General features: G+C 33.3%; 1 protein-coding gene across 1 annotated transcript in view; it reads left to right on the top strand.

Annotated features, from left to right (window-relative positions):
* The window catches only part of CTNNA3 (catenin alpha 3), a 1,635,386-nt gene that overhangs the window by 1,314,989 nt on the left and 299,042 nt on the right, over positions 1–21,355 (top strand). Inside the window, exon 13 of the mRNA XM_029931758.1 lies at positions 11,669–11,820. Within this exon, the coding sequence (XP_029787618.1) occupies positions 11,669–11,820 (152 nt within the window). The remainder of the gene's footprint in view (positions 1–11,668; positions 11,821–21,355) is intronic.

Below are 21,355 nucleotides of genomic sequence, written 5' to 3'. Positions count from 1 at the left end.
ATTATATAATTTGTTAATACATAATTGTTTGTGGTAGTCTCTTATAATTCTATGTATTTTTGTGGTGTCAGTTACTTTTCTCCTTTTATTTTTTAAATGTTGATTTATTTATTTTTGAGAGAGAGAGAGAGAATGGTGGGGAGTGGCAGAGAAAGGGAGACAGAGGATCCAAACCAGGTTCTGCGCTGTCAACACAGTGCGTAATGTGGGGCTCAAACTCACAAACCATGAGATCATGACCTGATCTGATGTCCAACACAACTGACTAAGCCACTCAGGCACCCCTTTTATTTCTGATTTTATTTGCACCTTCTCTTTTTCTTGATAAGTCTGACTAAAGGATTATCAATTTTATTTTTTCAAAGTATCAGCTCTTACTTTTATTGATCTGTTTTATTTTTTTTAATTTAGTCCCTTTTTTATGTATTCACTGATCTTTATTATTTCTTTCCTTCTACTAACTTTGGGCTTTGCTTGTTCTTTTTTCTAAATTCTTCTAAGGTTAGATTGTTTATTTGATATTTTTCTTATTTCTTAAGGTAATCCTGTATTGCTATAAATTTTCCAGAGGATCTACTTAAAAGCTCACTCATATGGCTGTTGACCTGAGGCCTCATATCCTTGCTAGCTGTTGGTTAACAGTGTCAGTTTATTGCCTTCTGGGCCTCTTATATAGGGCTGTTTACAATCCAAAAGCTAAAGTTCCAAGAGGAAACAATGGTGAGAGAGAGAGAATGACTAAGATGGGATCTTTGATACATTTTTTCAAACATATTCTAAAAAGTAACAGGCCATCACTTATGCTCTATTTTATAGGGCACACGGTTCCAGGACAGTATAGGGAAAGGGCGTAAATAGGAGGCAGGGATCACCGAGTGCTATGCGGAGGGTTAGCTATCACACTTAGTCAACAATTTGATTGATAGATTTTGAGAAGTAGAAGAGTATACTGATAATTTAAATCTTTGAAAATTTGTTTTGAAAAATACAAAGGAAACTACCCCTCCAAAAGGTTTTTTTTTTTTTTTTTAAAGAGGTGGCTTTTAACTCCATTAAAATAAAGTGAAGCAAGGTCATCCATCATAGGACATTATTTGACATGGGTCCAATTTTAAATATTTAAACAATTCTATTTATTTAACCAGTCATTGTGAAGTATATAAATTTGATAATGATATGAAGTATGAAAGAGCTAAGATAGTGGCAAAAATGGACAATACAAATCTGTGAAGTCTTGTAAAAAAAAAAAGTAAAAAGGTGGATCCTAGGGGGCTCAGTCAGTTAAGCATCCAACTTCAGCTCAGGTCAGGATCTAACAGTTTGCTGGCTCAAGTCCTGTGTCAGGCTCTGTGCTAACAGCTCAGAGCCTGGAGCCTGTGTTGGTTTCTCTGTCTTCCTCTCTCTCTGCCCCTCCCCTGCTCACATTCTGTCTCTCAAAAATAAATAAACATTAAAAAGTTAAAATATATTATTTGGATACATCAAATTTTTAAAAATTTTAGCTCCAAGTGAAGGAATTCAGTCTCACTGGAGGTACACAAAGCTGGATCTTCTGGTTAATTAAGTGATTCAGAGTTTCATACATAGGAAGAGATCTCTGGCAGAAACGGAAATGATTGTAAGCATAATGAAGCCATAACAAAGGCTTCCTCTCTATTTAATTTTTTTTGGAGATAGTCCAGATGTTTGGAAAGTATGTCTAGAATAGAATAGTGAGGTCTTATTAATTGTGTGATGTGTCATAAAGGACGCACTCAACTCTGATCCTTGATTTTCTCCTGTGAAAAATGGCAAAATTCTCATAAGTCACTCAATTTTATGAAATATAATTTGAGGGACCAACCACATTTTTGACACATAATATTCGATTCCTAAATGTTTAAAAAATGACCCCAATAATCAACGTTTTTTCAATAAATAAAAGAAATGAGAAATATGGAGCATTGAAAGAAGTTATGCTTAATTGCATTTTCAGCTATTATTAATTCTTTCCTAGTGACTTAGCATAACATAAAGAAATTATGATATAGTGTTAAGTGAACTTTCAAAGTCATATATTTCTACCATTAATAACTTATGAAGAAAACTGTATAATTAGAAATATTTCAATCTGAGCTTTACAAATGATAGAAAAAATAATATGGTGACATAATTTTAAATCATTACCTGTAATAGTCTGAATTCTTTTCCGACCTCTTTATTCCTACAATTATATACTCTCACCTACTTTCAAATGAACATAATAATTTTAGCAAGGTTTAAGATGGAGTAAAATATTCTTGGGTTACTACCAGAGAGAGACTCAAAGGCCCAGGCAAAGGTGGCTCTTTAGATTTGTTGTCCTTATGGCCAGAAAATTAACATTAATTCTCTCAGGAGCACTGAAATGGAGAAGCCCCAAGAATTGTACTTATCATAAGGAAGTCAGTGCAGCATTGGGGTTCCGAGAGAAAGCTCTGTAGTCTCAATTATCAGCTCCTACATATCAGCTGTATGATATCAGTTTCCTCTTCAGTGTAGTAATAGTTCCTGTCTTACAGGCCTACTGTGAGTATTACATGAGGCAATGCATATAAAATGCTTAGCACAGTGTCAATATAAGTAAGCATTTAATAAACATTAGCAATTATTCTGTATATTGTGAACAAAGTCCATAGAGAAAGTACAGATCTCCAAAAGAGCTCAGACTGGTTTAGAATCTGGCAATATAAAATAGACAAGATACATTAAGTTTGAAGCTTAGAATGTATTGACCCAAAGGCACCTTTGTTTAATAAATCTATGCTCTAAAGATCAGAACAGTTTATGCTACCTGGCATTTCAATTGATTAGAGTGAATTTGTTTAAGGTACCCCCTCCTTTTTTGATCAATGACTGTATAACATCATGTTATATTATGTGTAAAGCTCATTTTCTTGAAACTTAGGTAGATTATGCATTCAAGGCAGGTTTGTCAATTTGTTGTTCCTTCTAAATTACCATTAACTGGCTACTTAATTATACTCACTTTGTATTTTCTTGAAAGCATTAAAAAAATTCCCTTCTAGTCTGATCCAAGCAACCATATGTCCATAGTATGAGTAAAGCACACCCACAGCTGATGTTTAAGCTAATGAAATGAGAAATGTATTACATATCAGCTTTGAATAGTTCATTTATGCTGTTAGAGTGAAAAAGTAGTAGTTTCCATCTGTAATTCAGAAATTAAACATTTGCTTCTGAAAGATTTTATTTTAATTGGAGCTAATATTAGTTTATTAGCAAAAGGCCTCTAGAGGAGTTAAAATGTAATCATGTAGCAATAATGAAAAGGCTATGTTTTATTTTCCTTTAAATACCCTAAATCTTTCTCACATTATCTCACATGGCAGTGAAAACTAGACCTTTCCAAGATTTTTTGTCTTTTTTTAGCCAAGATCTACACAGGAAGATGATGTTAGTACTTTCACTATTGTTAGTAACAGATTGAAGGCTTTGATAGGGAGAGCTGACGTATTATTGTGGCACATTTGTTTGGTAAATGAGAAAAACTTTTTAGTGAGTGTTTAGATAGGATGAATTTGAGGTGGCATGAAAGGTACAGATAGAATTTTTCAATAGGCAGTTGGTTACAGAGTTCTAGAGTTCAGGAAAAAGACCTAGATTAGAAATGTGCTTTGAGATTCACATCCATATAAATGGAAGCTGTGGGTAGGGACTTCTTTCCTAGGCAAGGTGGTGTGTGTTAGCTCTCATTGCCTTTCATATCCTATCCACTGAAAGTGAGAGAGTGATGTGATGATATTATTATCTAAAGAAGTTTCAGTGATAATAGAAATGTTCAATATGTCCATCTCAAAATAGTAGTCAACCCAGCCACATGTTAACAAGCACTTGAAATGTAGTGTGACTGAGGAACTGAATTTAAATTTGAGTTAATTTTAATGAATTTAATTTTTAATAGCAACAAATGGCCAGGCAATACTTTTTATTACACATAAAGAAAGGACAGAAAAAAAGCCAGGGTAGATAATTCTGATGGATGTAGGGGTTATGAAGTAGGGTATAGATAATACATTTTAGTAGGTAAAGGAAAGAGAAGGCTGGATAAAATTTTAGTGCCCAGAGGACTGGATAAAATTTTAGTGCCCAATATCACTAATATTTTCCTATATCAATAGCATAGCAGGTATGATTAAAAGAAATGATATACATTACATGCAGATAGAGAATTTGATGTAGGAAAAATAATACTTATCAATATTTTTTACAAGATAAAGTACTTCTTATCTTCTAGGCATAGAATCATTGCTCTAAAAATTAATCTTTTCTAGTTTTGCATCTTCACATAGGGCAGAAGCTTCCTCAATATAATATAATATTATAGTAAAGAGTGTAGAGACTTTCTTAATAGAATATTGGATAGTAGTTAAGAGTAAGAGAGTAGACTCTACACTCTGGCAGTCTGAGTTCAAATCTCTGTTCTGCAGAACTGCCATGGGCAAGATTCTTCACTTTTCATTGTCTTCACCATTCAACTAAGTTTTAACACCAGGTTAATAAGGGTGGTTTTTTTTTAAGATTTAAATCATAGCCCACATTTAGAAAAGTGTTTTGAATCTAGTGAAGAGTTCACGAATGTTACTATCATTAGCCATTAAAGTAAACTTAGAAAATCTTTGAGAGTATTTTGAAATCTTAATTTAAAAAAGGGCAGGCTTTTCAGTTGACCATATTAACAGATGCATCCTCAGACTCCTTCAATATTGTGTTATTTTGAAAACATTGTGTATACAAGATCGTCTATTTCTTTACATTTTTGTGTTTTTTATTTTTCAGCTTTATAGAGATAATTGACAAATAAAATGTTTATATTTAAGATGTATAACATATTTTAATATATATGCATTGTGAGAAGATTGTCAAGATAAATTACATGTTCATCACCTCAGATGATTACTTTATTTTCTTATGGTAGTAAGAACACTTAAGATCTACTTTCAGCAAATTTCAACTATATAAGATAGTATTAACTATAGTTACTATACTGTCCCTTGGAATTTCAGAACTTATTTATCCTGCATAACTGAAACTTTGTACCCTTTGGCTAACATCACTTCATTTCCCTTACCTCCTAGCCACTGGCAACCACCCTTCCACCATTTGCTTCTATGAGTTCCACTTATATTCTACACAGGACTGTGATCTTGCTGCACTTATGTCCATACTGCTTTCCATAGTGGTTATATCAATTTGCATTTCAGCAACAATGTAAAAGAGTTACCTTTTTTCTCCTCTTCCTCTCCAACACTTGCTATCTTTTGCTTTTTAGATAATAACCATACTAACAAGTATGAGGTGTATGATTTGCATTTTCTTGATATTTAATGATGTTTAACACCTTTTCATATACCTGTTAGCCATCTGTATGTCTTCCCTAGAAAAATTTTTATTCACTCCTCTGGTCATTTGTTTACTAGGTTATTATTATTATTATTATTACATTTGGGTTGTATAAATTCTTAATATATTTTGGATATTAATCCTTTATCAAATGTGTGGTTTGCAAATATTTTCTCCCATCCCATAGGTTCTCTTCACTTTGCCAATTGTTTCCTTCTTATGCAGTTTTTTAGTTTAATTCAATCTCACTTGTTTATTTTCACTTTTGTTACCTGTGTTTTAGTGTAATATCCAAAAAACCATTGCCAAGACTAATGTCAAGTATGTTAAGTAGTAGTTTCCAGTGTTCTTCAAGTAATTTCATGGTTTCAAGTCTTATGTTTAAGTCTTCATGTTGAACTAATTTTTGTGTATGCTGTGAGATAAGGGTCCAATTCCATGTTTTGCATTTGGATATCCAGTTACCCCAGCACCACACACTGAAGAGAGTATCCCCATGCCTCATCATGTGCTCTTGGCACCTTCATCACAGATCAGTTAAACTGTAGATGCATGAATCTATTTTTGGCTCTCTATTCTGTTTCATTGGTCTATATTTGTTTTTATGCCAGCAGCATACTGTTTTATTTTGATTTAATTATTACCAGGTAAAAGCACACTTGAATGAGTTGGGAGAAGCAGAGAGAGAGAGGGGGGAAGAGAGAACTTGAAGTATGCCCCACATTATTAGCACCCAGACTGACATGGGCATGATCTCACAAAAGGTGAGATCATGACCTAGGCTGAAAGCAAGATTCAGGTGCTTAATCAGCTGAGCCATCCAGATGTCCCTCTGCTCATTTTTTAATTAGATTGTTTTTTGGTGTTGAGTTATATGAGTTCTTTATATTGTCTAGATATTAGCCTCTTATTAAATATATCATTTGCTAATTTTTTCTCTCATTTAGTAGGTTCCCTTTTCATTTTATTGATATCCTTTGCTGTGAAGAAACTTAATTTTATGTGTCCTACTTATTTATTTTCTCTTTTGTTGACTTTTCTTTTGAAGTCAGATACAAAAAATTCAAGGTGAAGATCACTATCAAGGATGTTACTGCCTATGTTTTCCTTTTCTTGTAAATAGAAATTATTTAATATGTAAATATTAGATAACACACTACTGTACAAGCATTGGGCCAAATAAGAAATCAAATAGTAAATCAAAATGTATCTCAAAACAATAGAAAAAGAAAACACAATATTCTATCTATGGGATGCAACAAAAGCAGATATTAGAGTGAAATTTACACAGTAAATGCTTAAGAAAAAAGTTGAGATAAACAACAGTACACCATAGGAACTACAAAAAAAAGAAAAAGAAATTTAGTTGAAATTTAGCAGAGGAAGGAAATAACAAAGAAAAGTTAGAAACAAATAGAGACCAGAATAAAGAATGAAATAACATTGAGTGTGATGACCATTCTTTCCAAAAAAATAAACAAAATTGGCAAGCTTTAACTGCATTAACTGAGAAAGAGAGAGAGAAGTCTCAAAACCAAAATGTGAAACGAAAGAGAAAACAATACAATAGATAACCACATAAATACATAGTGTAATAACAAATTACTATAAACAAGTAATTACTAACAAATTAGGTAACTTAGAAAAAAACCTTCTTCAGTTCTGCCTGTGTTTTCCTTAGGAATTTTGTGGTTTCAGGTGTTACATTTAAGTCTTTAATGCATTTTAAGTAAACTTTGTGTCTTGTGTAAGAGACTGGTCCACTTCATTCCTTTGCATGCAGCTGTCCAGTTTTCCCAGCCTATTTTCCCATGTATATTCTTGGCTCCTTTGTTGGAAATTGATGGACCATATATGCATGAGTTTATTTCTGGGCTCTGTATTTCATTCCATTGATCTATTGTCTGTTTTTATTCCAATGTCGATCTGTTTTGGTAATTATAGCTTTGTAGTATAGTTTGAAGTCATGTAGTGTGTGACACCTTCAGATTTGTTCTGTTTTCTCAAGATTGTTTTGGCTCTTCAGGGTCTTTTGTGGTTCCATACAAATTTTAGAAATATTTGCTCTAGTTCTGTGAAAAATGCCATTGAGATTTTGATTGGAATTGCACTGTATCTATAGATTACTTTGGATAGTATTGATATTTTAACAATATTCTGGAAATTCATGAGTTTGGATTATCTTTCCATTTATTTGTGCCATATTAAATTTCTTTCATCATGTCATATAGTTTTCAGTGTAAAAGCCTTTCACCTCTTTGATCAAATTTATCCCTAGGCATTTTATTTTTTAGTGCTCTTATAAATAGGTCTGTTTTCTTAATTTCTCTTTCTTCTAGATCATTATTAATGTGGAGAAATAGAAAGATTTTTTGTGTGTTGATTTTGTATCCTGTAGCTTTACTGAATTAATTAGTTTAAAAATTTTTGGTGGAGACTTTAGGGTTTTCTACATATGATATCAAGTCATCTTCAAAGAGTGACAATTTTACTTCTTCCTTACCAATTTGGGAGCCTTTTACATCTTATTCTTGTCTGAATGTTTTGGCTAGAATTTTGAATATATGTTGAGTAAAAGTAGTAGGAGTCGGCATCCATGTCTTATTACTGGTCTTAGAGGAAAAGCTTTTAGGTTTTAATCGTCGAGTATAATGCTTACTGTGGATTTTTCATATATGAACTATATTATATTTATGCATGTTCCATCTATACCCATTTTGTGGAGGATTTTATGATAAATTTTGAATTTTATCAAATGCTTTTTATATATTATTGGAGATGATCATGATTTTTATTAATGTATTGTGTCCCATAGATATTGGATTTTTATATTTCCATTTTATAATCTCAATGCATTTTTAAATTTATGCTTTGCTTTTTTCATTGATTCCCTGACTGTTCTATAGGATGTTGTTTAATATCCACATATTTGTGATTTTTTCCCCAGTTTTCTTCTTATAATTGAGGAAATTTAGTTTCATATCATGGTGATAAAAAGTTGACTGATATGATTCCATTCTTCTCAAATTAATTATTCTTGTTTTGTGGCCTAACTTGTGATCCATCTTGAAGAATGTTCCATGTGCATGCAAGAAGAATGTATAACTCCTGCTATTGGATAAAATGTTTGTAAATATCTATTAGGTCCATCTGGTCTAATATGCTGTTTAATAACGTTTTATTTATTTATTTATCTATTTATTTCCTTGTTGTCTGGATGATTTCTCCATTGGTGTAAGTAGGATTATTAAAGTCCCCAACTATTAATGTATTGCCATCAAGGTCTCCCTTTAAGTTTGTTAATATTTGCTTTATATATTTAGGTGTTCCTTATTGGTGCAGAAATATTTCAAATATTACATCCGCTTGTTGGATTGACTTTATGTAACAACTATTTATTTATTTATTTATTTATTATTTTTTTGTCTTATATTGCAGTTTTTGTTTTGAAGTCTATTTTGACTGATATAAGTATAGTTACACCAGCTTTCTTTTTGTTTCCATTTGCATGGAATGCCTTTTTCTATCCTTTCATTTTTAGTCTGTTTTCCCTTAAGTATGTATTTAGTCACTTGTGGGTAACATGTAGTTGTATTGTTTTTTCATCTTTTAGCCACTCTTTGGAGAATTTATTCCATTAACATTTAAAGTAATTAAGTATGTACTTATTTCCAAGTGATTAATTGTTTTCTGGCTTTTTTTTTTTTGTAGTTCTTCTCTGTTTCTTTCTTCTCTTGCTCTCTTCCTTTGTAATTTGGTGACTTTCATGTTTTGTTTACATTCCTTACCCTTTATCTTTAATGTATCTAATATAGGTTTTTGCTCTGTGGCTACCATGAAGTTCACATAAAACAAGTTATGTGTACATAAGAATCTATTTTAGGTTGATAGAAACTTAAAGTTGAATGCATTTTAAGCCTCTGCAGTTTTACTTCCCCCACCAGCACGTTTTATGTTTCTTTGGTATCATATTTTACACTTTTAAAATTTTGTACCTCTCTTAACTAATTGCTGTAGTTACAGTTGATTTTACTAGTTTTGTCTTCTAACTTACATACTGCCTTTGTAAGTGGTTAATTCACTACCGAAACAAAAGTTTTACTTTCATATGTTTTTTTATAATTAGTTAAGGGACCGTTATTTTTTTCTGCTTCAAGAAGTCCCTTTATCATTTCTTATATTGCCAGTTTAATGATAATCTCCTTGAGCTTTTTACTATCTGGAAAACTCTTTATCTATCCACCAGTTCTGAATGTAAGTCTTTCTGGGTTGATTATTCTTAATTGAAAATTTTTTGCCTTTGGCACTTTGCATATATCATGCTATTTCCTTCTGGTCTGCAATGTTTTTGCTAAAAATTCAGCTGATAGTCATATGGGGATTCCTTTATCTATAACAAGTTGGTTTTCTCTTGGTGCTAGAGGTTAGTTCCATTGCCCCATCTTTCAGATTATTGATCCATTCTTGTCCTTTCTCTAGTCTACTGCTGAATTCCTCTAGTCTATTCTTTCAGCTAAGTTATCCTATTCTTTAGCTCTGTGACCTTTTTTTGGTACCCACTTATATTTTTATGTCTTTGTTGAATTTTTTATTGTGTTCATTCATTATTCTTTATCTTTATAAATTTGGTAAGCATAACCATTACTTTGAACTCTTTATTATATAGATTACTTATCTCTGTTTCATTAAGGTCTTTTTCTGAGGTTTTGTTTTGTTCTTTTGTTTCAAACATATTCCTCTGTTTCCCATTTTGCATCACCATTTGTGTTTGTTTCTGTGTATTATGTGAAGTAGTGGCTTCTCCCAGCAGTGAAGCAGTGGCTTTGTGTAGGAGCTCAGCCTACACAAAGCCTTCATTTTGATTGTGATTGTCAAAGTAACCTGATTTTGTTGCTATTATTTTTGACTTACTTATTTTTGATAGGTTCCAATTTTTGAGGATGTGTCGAGACCAGTTAGTGTACCATAAAGAGTGATCTAAGTCAGCACCCAGTTTCAGCTGGTTGGAAGCCAAATCCTTAGGCAGCAGCTTCTAGTGTATGTACTTATATATAACCCTGTGGGATCACAGTTGGTCCCTAGCTGACTCCTGGCTGACTTTCACAGTAGGAGATATTGAGGTGTCCCTTGGTTTACAGTTGTAATAATTGGAGTTCAGAAGAGCATAAAGCTCCTTTCTGGAAGTATCTGTAAGCTTGAGTGAGGCCAAACAAGGATGCAAATCCTATTGCTTTAGTAAAACCATGAAAGAGTGCTGGGGACAGAATATATCTGCAGTTTTCGTAATGCTGGAGAAGAGGGCTTGGTAGGTACCACCCTTGGCTTTGATGAGGCTGTGTTTGCCCACATCCCGCTGCGCTAGCACGCTAGAGAGAGAGAGAACAAGCATGGTGTTTTCAGCACCTCCATCCCCAGAGAATATCCCAACTTGTCCCCGCACCTCTGGCAGATGTCTTAAGATTAGCAAATAAATCTCCTTACTTATCACCCAGCACCTCTCATCTCTGTGATGTAGATCCTAAGTGGTGAGGTGCCTGATATGGAGCACAAACTCCTTACTCCCTAGGGAGGAGCTCTGGATCCAAGACATTTCCTCCCTATGGAATGGGTTGGATTTTGGGGAGGCTGCATCTCTGCCTCTCCTACCTGTCCTTTTATGTATTGTTGTGGAGAGAATTGTTTACTTAGTTTTCAGTCCTTTTTCAGTGGCAATTATTCCACAGGTAGCCATAGAGTTGGTATATCCATGAGAGAAAGTGAATTCAGCATCTTCCTATACCATCATCTTGGGAACTACACCTTTTGATGAATGGGAAGATATTTTAAAAGAAGAAAGTTTATTTTGTTTTTATTATTTCTATGCGAGAGTTGTTACCTTTAATTATAATTTCTTATATTTAGCAACTCAAGTGATTTCTTTCTTTAAATATCTTCATGTTTTATAATTTCTAACACACCAATTCTTTTTGGTAATTTCTTGGGGCTTATATTGAATAGGATGAGAAATGATTATATGGTCCCAGTTTGGGTAGAAAAAAATTGACATAAAGGAGAAAGATAATCTTTGAAAATGTGTCTATAACAATATATTTTATTGTCTTTGATCCCCTTTACTTTTCTGATAACCGAAATAATCCTGCCAAAATGTTTGGTCTCTTTACATTAAAAAATAATTAAAATTCTATTAATCAAATATTTATTTTAAAATATCTCTTATTTTTTATTAAACTCCAGAAATCTGAAAATACAAACAGAACAATCTTCTCTTTCTTATTAATTTCAACAGCAATTCCTGAGTTTGTAACACAAGTGAATGTTGCCTTGGAGGCCTTAAGCAACAACTCTTTGGATGTATTTGATGATGATCAATTTGTGGACATCTCAAAGAAGATCTATGATACAATTCATGATATCAGATGTTCAGTCATGATGATTCGGGTAAGTTTGCTTTGCTTTCCATTGAGTTACTGAAATGCCCTTCACCCTCTGGAATACTTGGAATGATTGCAAGAAATATTTTATTTCTATTTCACAATGTCAAGGCTGAAATCCATTAGAACTTTAGAAATTCATATGTATCCCTGAGGTCAAATCTACTGTCACAAACAGCACTTTCACTTATGTATTTGGTTATAACTTATGTAAATGAGCACATTTAACTGCTGCGTGTGCAGAAATGATCCGATTCCTTGTGTGTGGAATTCACTGAGGTGTCACATAGCATGATCAGGAGCCAATAAAAAATACACAAAGTAATTTGCTTTCTTTTCTTGAATGGAAAGGAGAGGATCTTTCTCATTACTGTATTGAAATTGGTAGGAAAATATGTCTGTTTATAACAGGTTGTTTATATGGTCAAACCCTCTCATACCAAATTATAAACTCAAACTCAACTAAATTACTTGAGCTTCCAGGAACAATAAACACTTGAACTGCCCCACACTAGGAGTTGTCTGTTTGGGGGAAATATACACCATTGCCTTAAGAGTGAAAAATAGACATTTATTGTGGGGATACTGCATAAACATAAACCGGGATTGTTTGGTTTTACTCAAATATCAATATGGAGTTGCTTTTTTTGTGGATTTTTTTAAATTTAAAAAACAGTGGAGGTTTTCTGGAAAATGCACATATAAAGATATGGGGGTATTTTATCTTAGGATGGTTCTCATGGAGGAAGACTGTGAGGTAAGGATTTGTGTTACTATTAGTCTATTTAGGAGAAAGTAAGGCAGAAAAAATGAGGCAGGGAGAAGGAAGTAAACCAGAAAAATGTAATTATGCATCACTACTGGCAACTAGAGCTCAATCTTGCTGGGGAACTCTGGGTTATACTATAGAATACACCTCAGAATTATCTTACCCGAGGTGAACAATACCCAATTTATCTACTTATTCATCCTTGGCTAAGGGCTACCTCTCCTCAGAGGTGTTACTAAAACTTCTGGCCTGGTTCAGTCAACCTCTTATGCCCCCAAAAACTAATCCATAGGCAGTGTGGCAGATGCTTGCACAAATAAGATTCAGTAGGAATGGTGAGTGTAATTTGTTAAGTATGAGTATAATTTAATTTGAAAGCCTCTAGATTTAACTGTTAGTGAAACTATAAATAGAGATCTAGAAGTGCTGGAGAGAGACAGACAGAGCACCAACAGTATCTGACAGGCTTGGATGTCATAGTTAGGTTACACTGAACGGTCCATAAAAACAGAGCCATTGGTGATCTTGTCAAGGGAAGGGCCAACAAAAGTTGAAGACACTGGCAGGGCAGGTGGATGCTTGTAAAAGAAATCCTAAGAGAAAGGCAGAGGTGTCAAAATATAGGATCTTGCACTTCAGAGCATGGCAAAACCTGAAAGCAAGCCGTGGCATTGTACCAGCACCGTCTCTGAGCTGTAAAGTAGCTTCATCAATTATCTTCTTCTAACAAAGAATTTTAAACCTTACCCATGTAGACAAGTGGACTAGTGGACTGGTAATAATCCAAAGCAAGGAGGATGGGTAGAACCAAGAAAGAAACATTGAGTGAAGACACATGAGTTTCAGGCAATAGTCTTTCCAGAGTGAAACATCTGCATTTTTAGTATCTTTGGGTGGATATGTGAGAAGTTTAAACCAATGAAATAGCATAGGTAAACCAGGGTAGGAAATGCAATTTTTCCCCTGAAAAAGCTATCTAGGGATGAAAAACATCTTGTAATTTCTCCCATTTTTATGTTTTAGTATTTAATAATTTCCTCCTTATCAAAATAGCTTACTTATAGCAAGTCAAATGATCTTGCCATTATTTCTATATATCCCTCATATCAAGCAGTCCTCTGTAGGGCAAAAGAATAATTTATTGGAATTACTTAATAGCCTTAGAGGGCAGTTACTTTTCCCTATAGTCTCTTTTTCAAGGTACGTATTTCAATTTCTTTTAACTTTTCCTCACAGGAATATTTTAGTATTTTGTGTTCTTTACTAGTCCTTATTTAACTTTCAACAAACTTCTCAAATGAGACTATCAAAAAGCATACTCTAATTAAGACCTGTCCAAAAGCAAATAAAGTGGAAGACTTGTTCATATGTTATTGCTAATAACACAGCCAACTGCTGTGAACTTCTCTTCTCTTAAATATTGTGATTATTGGATAGACAATAATTTCCTTTTATTTTTATTTTTTACCCCATTATTGCCTATATATTCCTTCTCCAGTTTTATTTGATATGTTTGCTTGGGTCATAAATCTCATACCATATTTAAAGCTTGTTATATTTCTAAATGATTCTATACATTCTAAATGATAGGTTGTGACTGTACCTAATTAACCTCAATTAGAAACATGAGATTATAATCGAAGTTCCTTCATCTAGATTACTAATAAAACTATTGAATTATATTGGGTAATCCTCTGACTATAATCTCTGCTAGTTAGCTCCAGTTACACATCTTAGTGTTAAGAGACTGTAGAATCTGATGTTCCACCCAACTAAGACCATATTGGCAAGTGGGTGGTTTGTAAGGATGTTTTCTGAATTTTGAGGTAGATATATTCTTCCTTCAAACACAAAAAATAAAACAGATAAAAAAACAGAGCTGCTGTACTGGAAGCCATGAAGGAGAGTCCAGAGGTTCATCATCTCTGGGCCTGTGTGCCCAGTTCCTTAGGCAACCTCTAGGGAAACTTCTATAGAACGACAAGGATTCCTTGGTGGATGATCCATAAACCTCAGTACTTAACTGCTAATTGGATTATAGGTTGAAAGTAGAAGTCTAACTCAGATACAATTAAAAAAATCAATAATATTTTTTCTTGAAGACTAGCCCTTTATTATAGAAGATAATAAAATTGATCTGGTGTAATCTTCTCTTAATAAGGTCAAATTTAATGTTGACCAATATATTGACCTTAGAACTACAAAGGATTTGATGCTTTCTTTAAAGTAACTAACAAATGTCAACATTAAGGCAAGTTCAAGGAAGCTATGCTCCTGTGAGTGTTACAGGATCCTGTCCAATGTCTGAATTTTCAGAGTATTTTTAGTGCCCTCGTTGCTGCTTATTAATAAAATACTAAAAACAAAACAAAACAAACCAACAAAAAACCAAAATACCAAAAAATTTCAGTGCTTGAAATTTTGCAAATGGTTTTCTAAAAATATGATTACATCAGCCTTATATTTTTTGGTGTATAATTGTGTGTTAGCAATTGTTCATATTATTTTTAAAGGTTCTAAGAGAAAATGCTACACATTTACAATTGCTCTCTCCACTGGATATAGTTTGTGGACAAATAAATTTATGGAATCTCATCCCAACAGATTCTCCCTCTGAGAGTAGAGAATATTAAATATTTATTTTTTCTTTGGGGTTTAATATCTATGTATAAATTTTATAGTTATTAAGAGTCCATATAATATGATTAAAGCAAGTCACAGAACTCTTTAACCCTCAATTTCTTCCTTTGTAAAATAAACTTTGTATTAAATCTACTTCAGAATATTATTATGCTGATAAAATGAGCTAATAGAGATTAAGTACTCAGTAAAAAGTAGGGTCTTAGAAAAATAGCTACTATTGCTCTTACCATTGTGAATAATGCTAGTACTACTGAAACTGTTTATTATTTTTTTAATATCTTGACAAATGTTATCTATAGAAGTTATAGAAATGTGCCTATGGGCCAACTTGAAACCAGAGCCTAAAAGTACCTTAAAAGGTAAAGTTCTAAACAAAAATCATGTTTTTATTCAATATATTGTTTTACATAAGAAGAACTTATTGCATATCTTAATTATAGATTATTTAATGCAAATTATGGTTTTGAACCTATAATACTTTAAGCTGACTTTATAATTCTATTTGTTGTTTTTATTAACTTCTTGAAATTTGCAAGAAGGACTCTTGATGGTTCATCATTCAGGGAAACGTGCTTAACCAGAAATAGATAAAAATTTTAAAGGACAACATAACTGAATTGTGAGAAACATGGGCAGCTAGTAGTGAAATATCCTCAAAAAGAGGAAAATATTCACCTAAAATTTCGCCCTTGAACAGGTATGCAGAATGTGATCTTCATATATTTTGTTTGTGAATTTTCAAATGTGACTTATCAAAAACACGTAGATAATGTAGAGACACTTTCCAAACCATATGTGAAGATTTTCAGGACTGACACTAAGTTTAGATTTTCTGTTAGTTGTCTAATTTCGTATTTCAGAGAATAAGAACAAATTTTGGATATGACACTTGATTGAAGTTTATTTTAGAAGAAACAAAGAAAAAGTAAATCAAAAAACCGTTTACGTGGCGCAGTTTACATGAACCATTTTTACATGAATAATTTACATACCTTCTAGAACTGGAACACAGTTCAATATATAACTTCAGTTTATATAGCCAGAAGAACCTATTTTTTTTTTTCTGATTCTACTGCACCCTCAGGAATGGATAGATGCTTTTCGTTGGAAGTATATGCAATTTTCCTAATTTAGATTACTTGCACTGTCATGATTTCTTTGAATGTCTTCTATTGTTCTCCATAACTTCTTTTTATCTGACCTCAAAAAATTATTTTGTCTTATATGACTTCTGGAGCAAACTGCTGTTTGTTTCTCTGAAGTCTCACATTCAAACTTCAGGAAGAAAAGACTGATGGTGTCAGTTAGTCACTAACTGGTGGAGAATGCTATCTGGTACAACTAGAATTCTATTGAAGTAAGTTCAGAAATGAAGAAATAGTGAAAGGAATAGAGAGTAAAATCAAGACATGTGTTTATGTGTTATCATTTAGTTTGTTATCTTACGTGATATTAGTTTCTTTACAGTAGAGGGAAATGAAAGCATATTCTTTAATTTTAGCCACCATTGCACTTAAAAATTAAGGGCAAAACATTATTATTTAAAATTAGGAACAAAGTAAGAATGTCCATGCTCCAGTGCAAGGAAATGTTGTAGATGTTCTAGCCAGTACAGTAAATCAAGAAACAAAATAAAAAGTATACAGATCATGAGGAAAAATAAAATTGTGTGAATTTGCAAATTATGCAATCAACCATATTGAAAATCCTAAAAAATATTTTACAACAAAAAACCTTACCCTGGTAGAACCAGAAACTGAATTTAGCAAAAAGGAAGAAGAAAACAGGATAAGGGCAAAATTAATGAAATAATAAATATACAGTAGAGAAATACAGCTAAACTCAATACGTCTTTTCATTTGATCACAAGAATTAGATAATATATCTTTTAAAAATACAATCTATCACAGCATCAAAAATAACAAAGTAAACTAATTGATAAATTTAACAAATGTATGCAAGGTTTATACTCTAAAAATTATGAGATATTATCAAGAAAAATTAAGAAAACATGTATTAGGAGAAAGTTAATCATATTCTGGGACTGGGAGACTTGGTATTATTAAGGTGTACAATTACCTTGAAATTGATTTATAGATATAATGCCGTCCTAAACAAATTCCCAGTGGGCTCTTTTATGAAAACTGATAATCCAAGGTGGTTACATGGGTACACTCATTTCTCAAAATTTATCAAGCTATACATTTAAAATAGCAGATAAATTACATGGACAAAGTGGATTTTAAAAATGAAGTTTGCTTTACCCAGAGTCAACATCTTAGAAACGAGATAATTTTATATAAAGTCTTATTGAATGTATTAATTAGTATTAATTAAAAATGCCTACGTGAACTACTGAAAATGCTGACATTTAGAATATTATAATAAAATGAATACCTTTCTACTTTATAACTGGCTATTTGCCAAATATTTATTTAAAAAAATTAATGTTTATTTACTTTTGGGAGAGAGAGAGAGACAGAGTGCAAGTGGGGTGGAGGCAGAGATAGAGGGAGACAAAGAATCTGAAGCAGCTTCAGGCTTTGTTCTGTCAGCATAGAGCCCAAGATGGGGCTCAAACATACAAACCATGAGATCATGACATGATCCCAAGTCCAACGCTTAACTGACTCAACTAGTCAGGCACCCCACCAAATATTTTTAATATATAGTACTTTTTTATTTTAATTTCTCATGTTTATAAATTATTATGTATTATCTTAGACCAAGGGATGGCAAACATATAGCTATGGAGTTGCATTTGGTTGACCACCTTATTTTGCACAAACTATGGGTTTAAAATGCTGTTAGTATTTTTAAACAGTTGAAAAAATTTCAAAGAAGAATAATATTTTTTGACATGTGAAACTTATATGAAATTCTAATTTTAGGAATAACACCTAACATAGTTCTTTGCACTATGATGGCAAACTTGAGTAACGATAACAGTAACCATTGGCTCACAAGAGTCTAAAACATGCCTGGCTCATTACAGAAAAATTTTGCTGACCTTTGTCTTAGTCAGTTTTGGCTCTTTACTAAAGTCTTTACTTCACTGGATTTTCCCAGGATGCAGTTGTCCCTTTAGTTTTCCTTCGTAAATCCAATCATCCAAAATATTTGAATGTTAGAATTATCTTTCCTTCCAGGTTCCCTGAGTCATGTGACCACCCACTGCAACTTCTGCTGTTCCTTCCTGTTCCCAGTACAGAGTCCCGGGAGATTTTTCTCCATGCTCTTTTCCTCCCCCTGTGGTTTTCATTCTCCTAAATGCTCTAATTTTCTTAGCCTTTCTTTTGTAGATCAAACTATCTGTGCTTCCTTCCTTGCATATTCTATATTCATACCCTGCTACTCTGGAGAGTACTCTAGTTACTAGGTTCACTCTTCTCCAAAGGCTGTAAGGAGATTTTACATTCTTCTTGGTATATTACATCATTTGTTCAGCAGTATAATTAAATATTAAGCTGCCCTTTGATTATCTTGCATTTTTAAATTCAACTTTTGAGGTTTGCGGGATGTTGAAATTCATCAACTTCACTCAACCACTTTACTTTTTCTTTTCTTTATGTTATAGTAGTAACAGTTTGTCCAAAGATTATTTGCTTACAAATGAGTTTTCATAAAATAAGTGCTTGCTAAGTTAGTTTAACATGCAGTGATTTAGGGTATGACAAATTTGGATAATACCCCCTTTTATTCTCAGAAATGTTCAATGTGGGTTATAAAGTGCCATGCTCATCTAGTTTCTAGGCCCTGTTTGTACTGCGTGAGACCCCCTGGAGCATCACCTACACCCACCGGGTGACACCTACAGTGTTCAGGCACTAATGATCACATTTCTTTATCAAGCCCGTTTTTCCAGCCCCAGGGAACCCTTTCTCTCCATAGGCCTAACTGCTATCAATTGTTACCTTCCCATCTTCATGCTTTGTGACTCCTTTGTTGACTGTGGAGAATCTATTCAAGCACCATTTCAAATTTATTTAATGTACAGAGACTACACCTTTTCATGTTTTCAGTGCAGATTTCCTGAGTTCATCTTAGTCATCCCTCACGAGCCTTGCCAGCATATCCCAGTTAAAACACTCTGTTCTTTTTGGAAGTGATGTCACTCGTTTTTAATAGCAGAACCAGTTTATAAAGAAGCCAGCTAGCAGAGAGCTTTCTAAAACAACTTAATAAAAGATATGTAGCAAAGTAAACTTTTGCTCTATATGCAAATTTAAATCAAACATGAATGGGAAGAATTCTATAGTGAGGCTCTTGATGTTTCCTCTGAAATTAAAGAATCTAAGGAAAGGAGAGCAGAACTGCCTTCTCACACTGGTCAACAAGTATGAACTTTGATGAACTCAGCACACTTAATGAACTTCTTTGTGTGTATACCATTTGGGAAGATTTTTCTTAATTTTTTAAAGTTTTATTTGATTATTTTGAGAGAGAGAGAGAAAGAGAGAGAGTGAGAGAGCATGAGCAGAGGAAGGGCAGAGAGAGAATCCCAAGCAGGCTCTGTACTATCAGCATGGAACCCAATGTGGGGCTTGAATTCCGGAATCAACAGATCAAGACCTGAGATGAAATCAAGAGTCAGATGCTTAACTGGCTGAGCCTCCCAGGTGTCCCATTGAGGAGACTTTTGAGTAAAGGAACAGAAGTGACAAGAGTAAGAAAGAGTGTTCATTGAGAAACATGCTGGGTAAGCTAGCTCTAGCTAGTGATCTCCATTTCTCATGCTGGGAGAAAGATATTCAGCTTGAAGTCATTCTGGGAAGTGTCCTTTCACCAAAGGGTCAAAGCCCCTAGACTGGCAGGAGTCTGTGGTCTAGAAGGACTATGATGCAAACTAATCCTGCATCACACACCAGTGCTATTCAGAGCTTTTGACTCATGGTAGCTAAGCATAAGGAGTCAAGCATCCCTCTTTGAAAACACCTTCAGGGGAAATGGCTACCATTTGAAATAGAAGAATAATATGGAGGTGATATTTAGTTGTCAAATCACAAGGAACTTTTGTTGTTTATTTTTGATATGCTTATTACTAAATGATTTTTATCAACTATAGATAAACTTGAATGAATAATTAAATAAATTAGTAAGTTTTTATGATGTATTAAATCTAATAATACACATTTATGATTTTATATTTTGTTTTTATCCTAAAAACTATTATGGTGTGCTTATCAATTACCCCAATTATGATGTTTGGCTATTTACCTACACTTGAAAAGTAATTTTTGGAGAGTTTAGTAAGTCTTCTAGAAAAAAGAATCTGAAAAATACTATTTATAAAATTATGACTTAACATATACTTCAGCATAGGTAATAGAAGGAAGGATATTAAGAATTTTATATTTATGGTATATATTCAGTATATTTGCAGTAAATGATGGAGTTTCAAAGGGAGAAACACTCTAGAGATTGATAACAAAAGGTCTGTAAATGAAGTGAGGAATCTGAGGTCACACACCAGTAGGGAGAGTAACAGGTTGAAATCTGGGGTCTTATGGCACCTGCTTCAGAACATTTTCCTTTTTCTAAGGAGCAGGAAATAATTAAGTGTTTTTACACAAGAGGAGCCCTTCTACTTCACTGACTTCCCTGGGTCAATGGGCCAGTTAAAAACACATACATCCCCCAAATTATTTTGGGCAGTCTGTTGAAAAATACCTACCCTATTATGCTCCTCTCTGCTGCCTCAGATTCAGATACATAGTCCTTCTGTCTGTTCCTTGTGTTCGCCAGACGTGCCTACACATCTGGCATCTTTCCACTTTCTGTCCTGTGTAACCAGATGCTTTCTCTCAGAATTTGCACAGCAGACTTGTTAGGTCTGACATATTATTACTCTCATATCATCCTTGGACAGAGCTTATAAAGATCCATATACAGAGATAGCATCTCTTCAGCCAGTCTCTTATCTTCTCACTTGAGTTTGGATTTACATAGTGTTTATCATGACAAAGGACATATTATATATTTTTTATTTATCTACTGTCTGTCTCCCCATACAAGAATGTAGACTTTATGAAAGAATGGATTTTTAGACCTTTAAAATAAAATCAGATGTTAAGCTTTTTACAATTAAATAAAGTGATTGATTTAGTTGTCAAATTTGCCATTTGATTGA

This window comes from Suricata suricatta, chromosome 2 (genome assembly GCF_006229205.1).
Source record: "Suricata suricatta isolate VVHF042 chromosome 2, meerkat_22Aug2017_6uvM2_HiC, whole genome shotgun sequence".
In the NCBI taxonomy this organism is placed as follows: Eukaryota; Metazoa; Chordata; class Mammalia; order Carnivora; family Herpestidae; genus Suricata; species Suricata suricatta.
The sequence above is the reverse complement of the archived record's forward strand: the minus strand, read 5'-3'. Positions and strand labels throughout refer to the sequence as shown.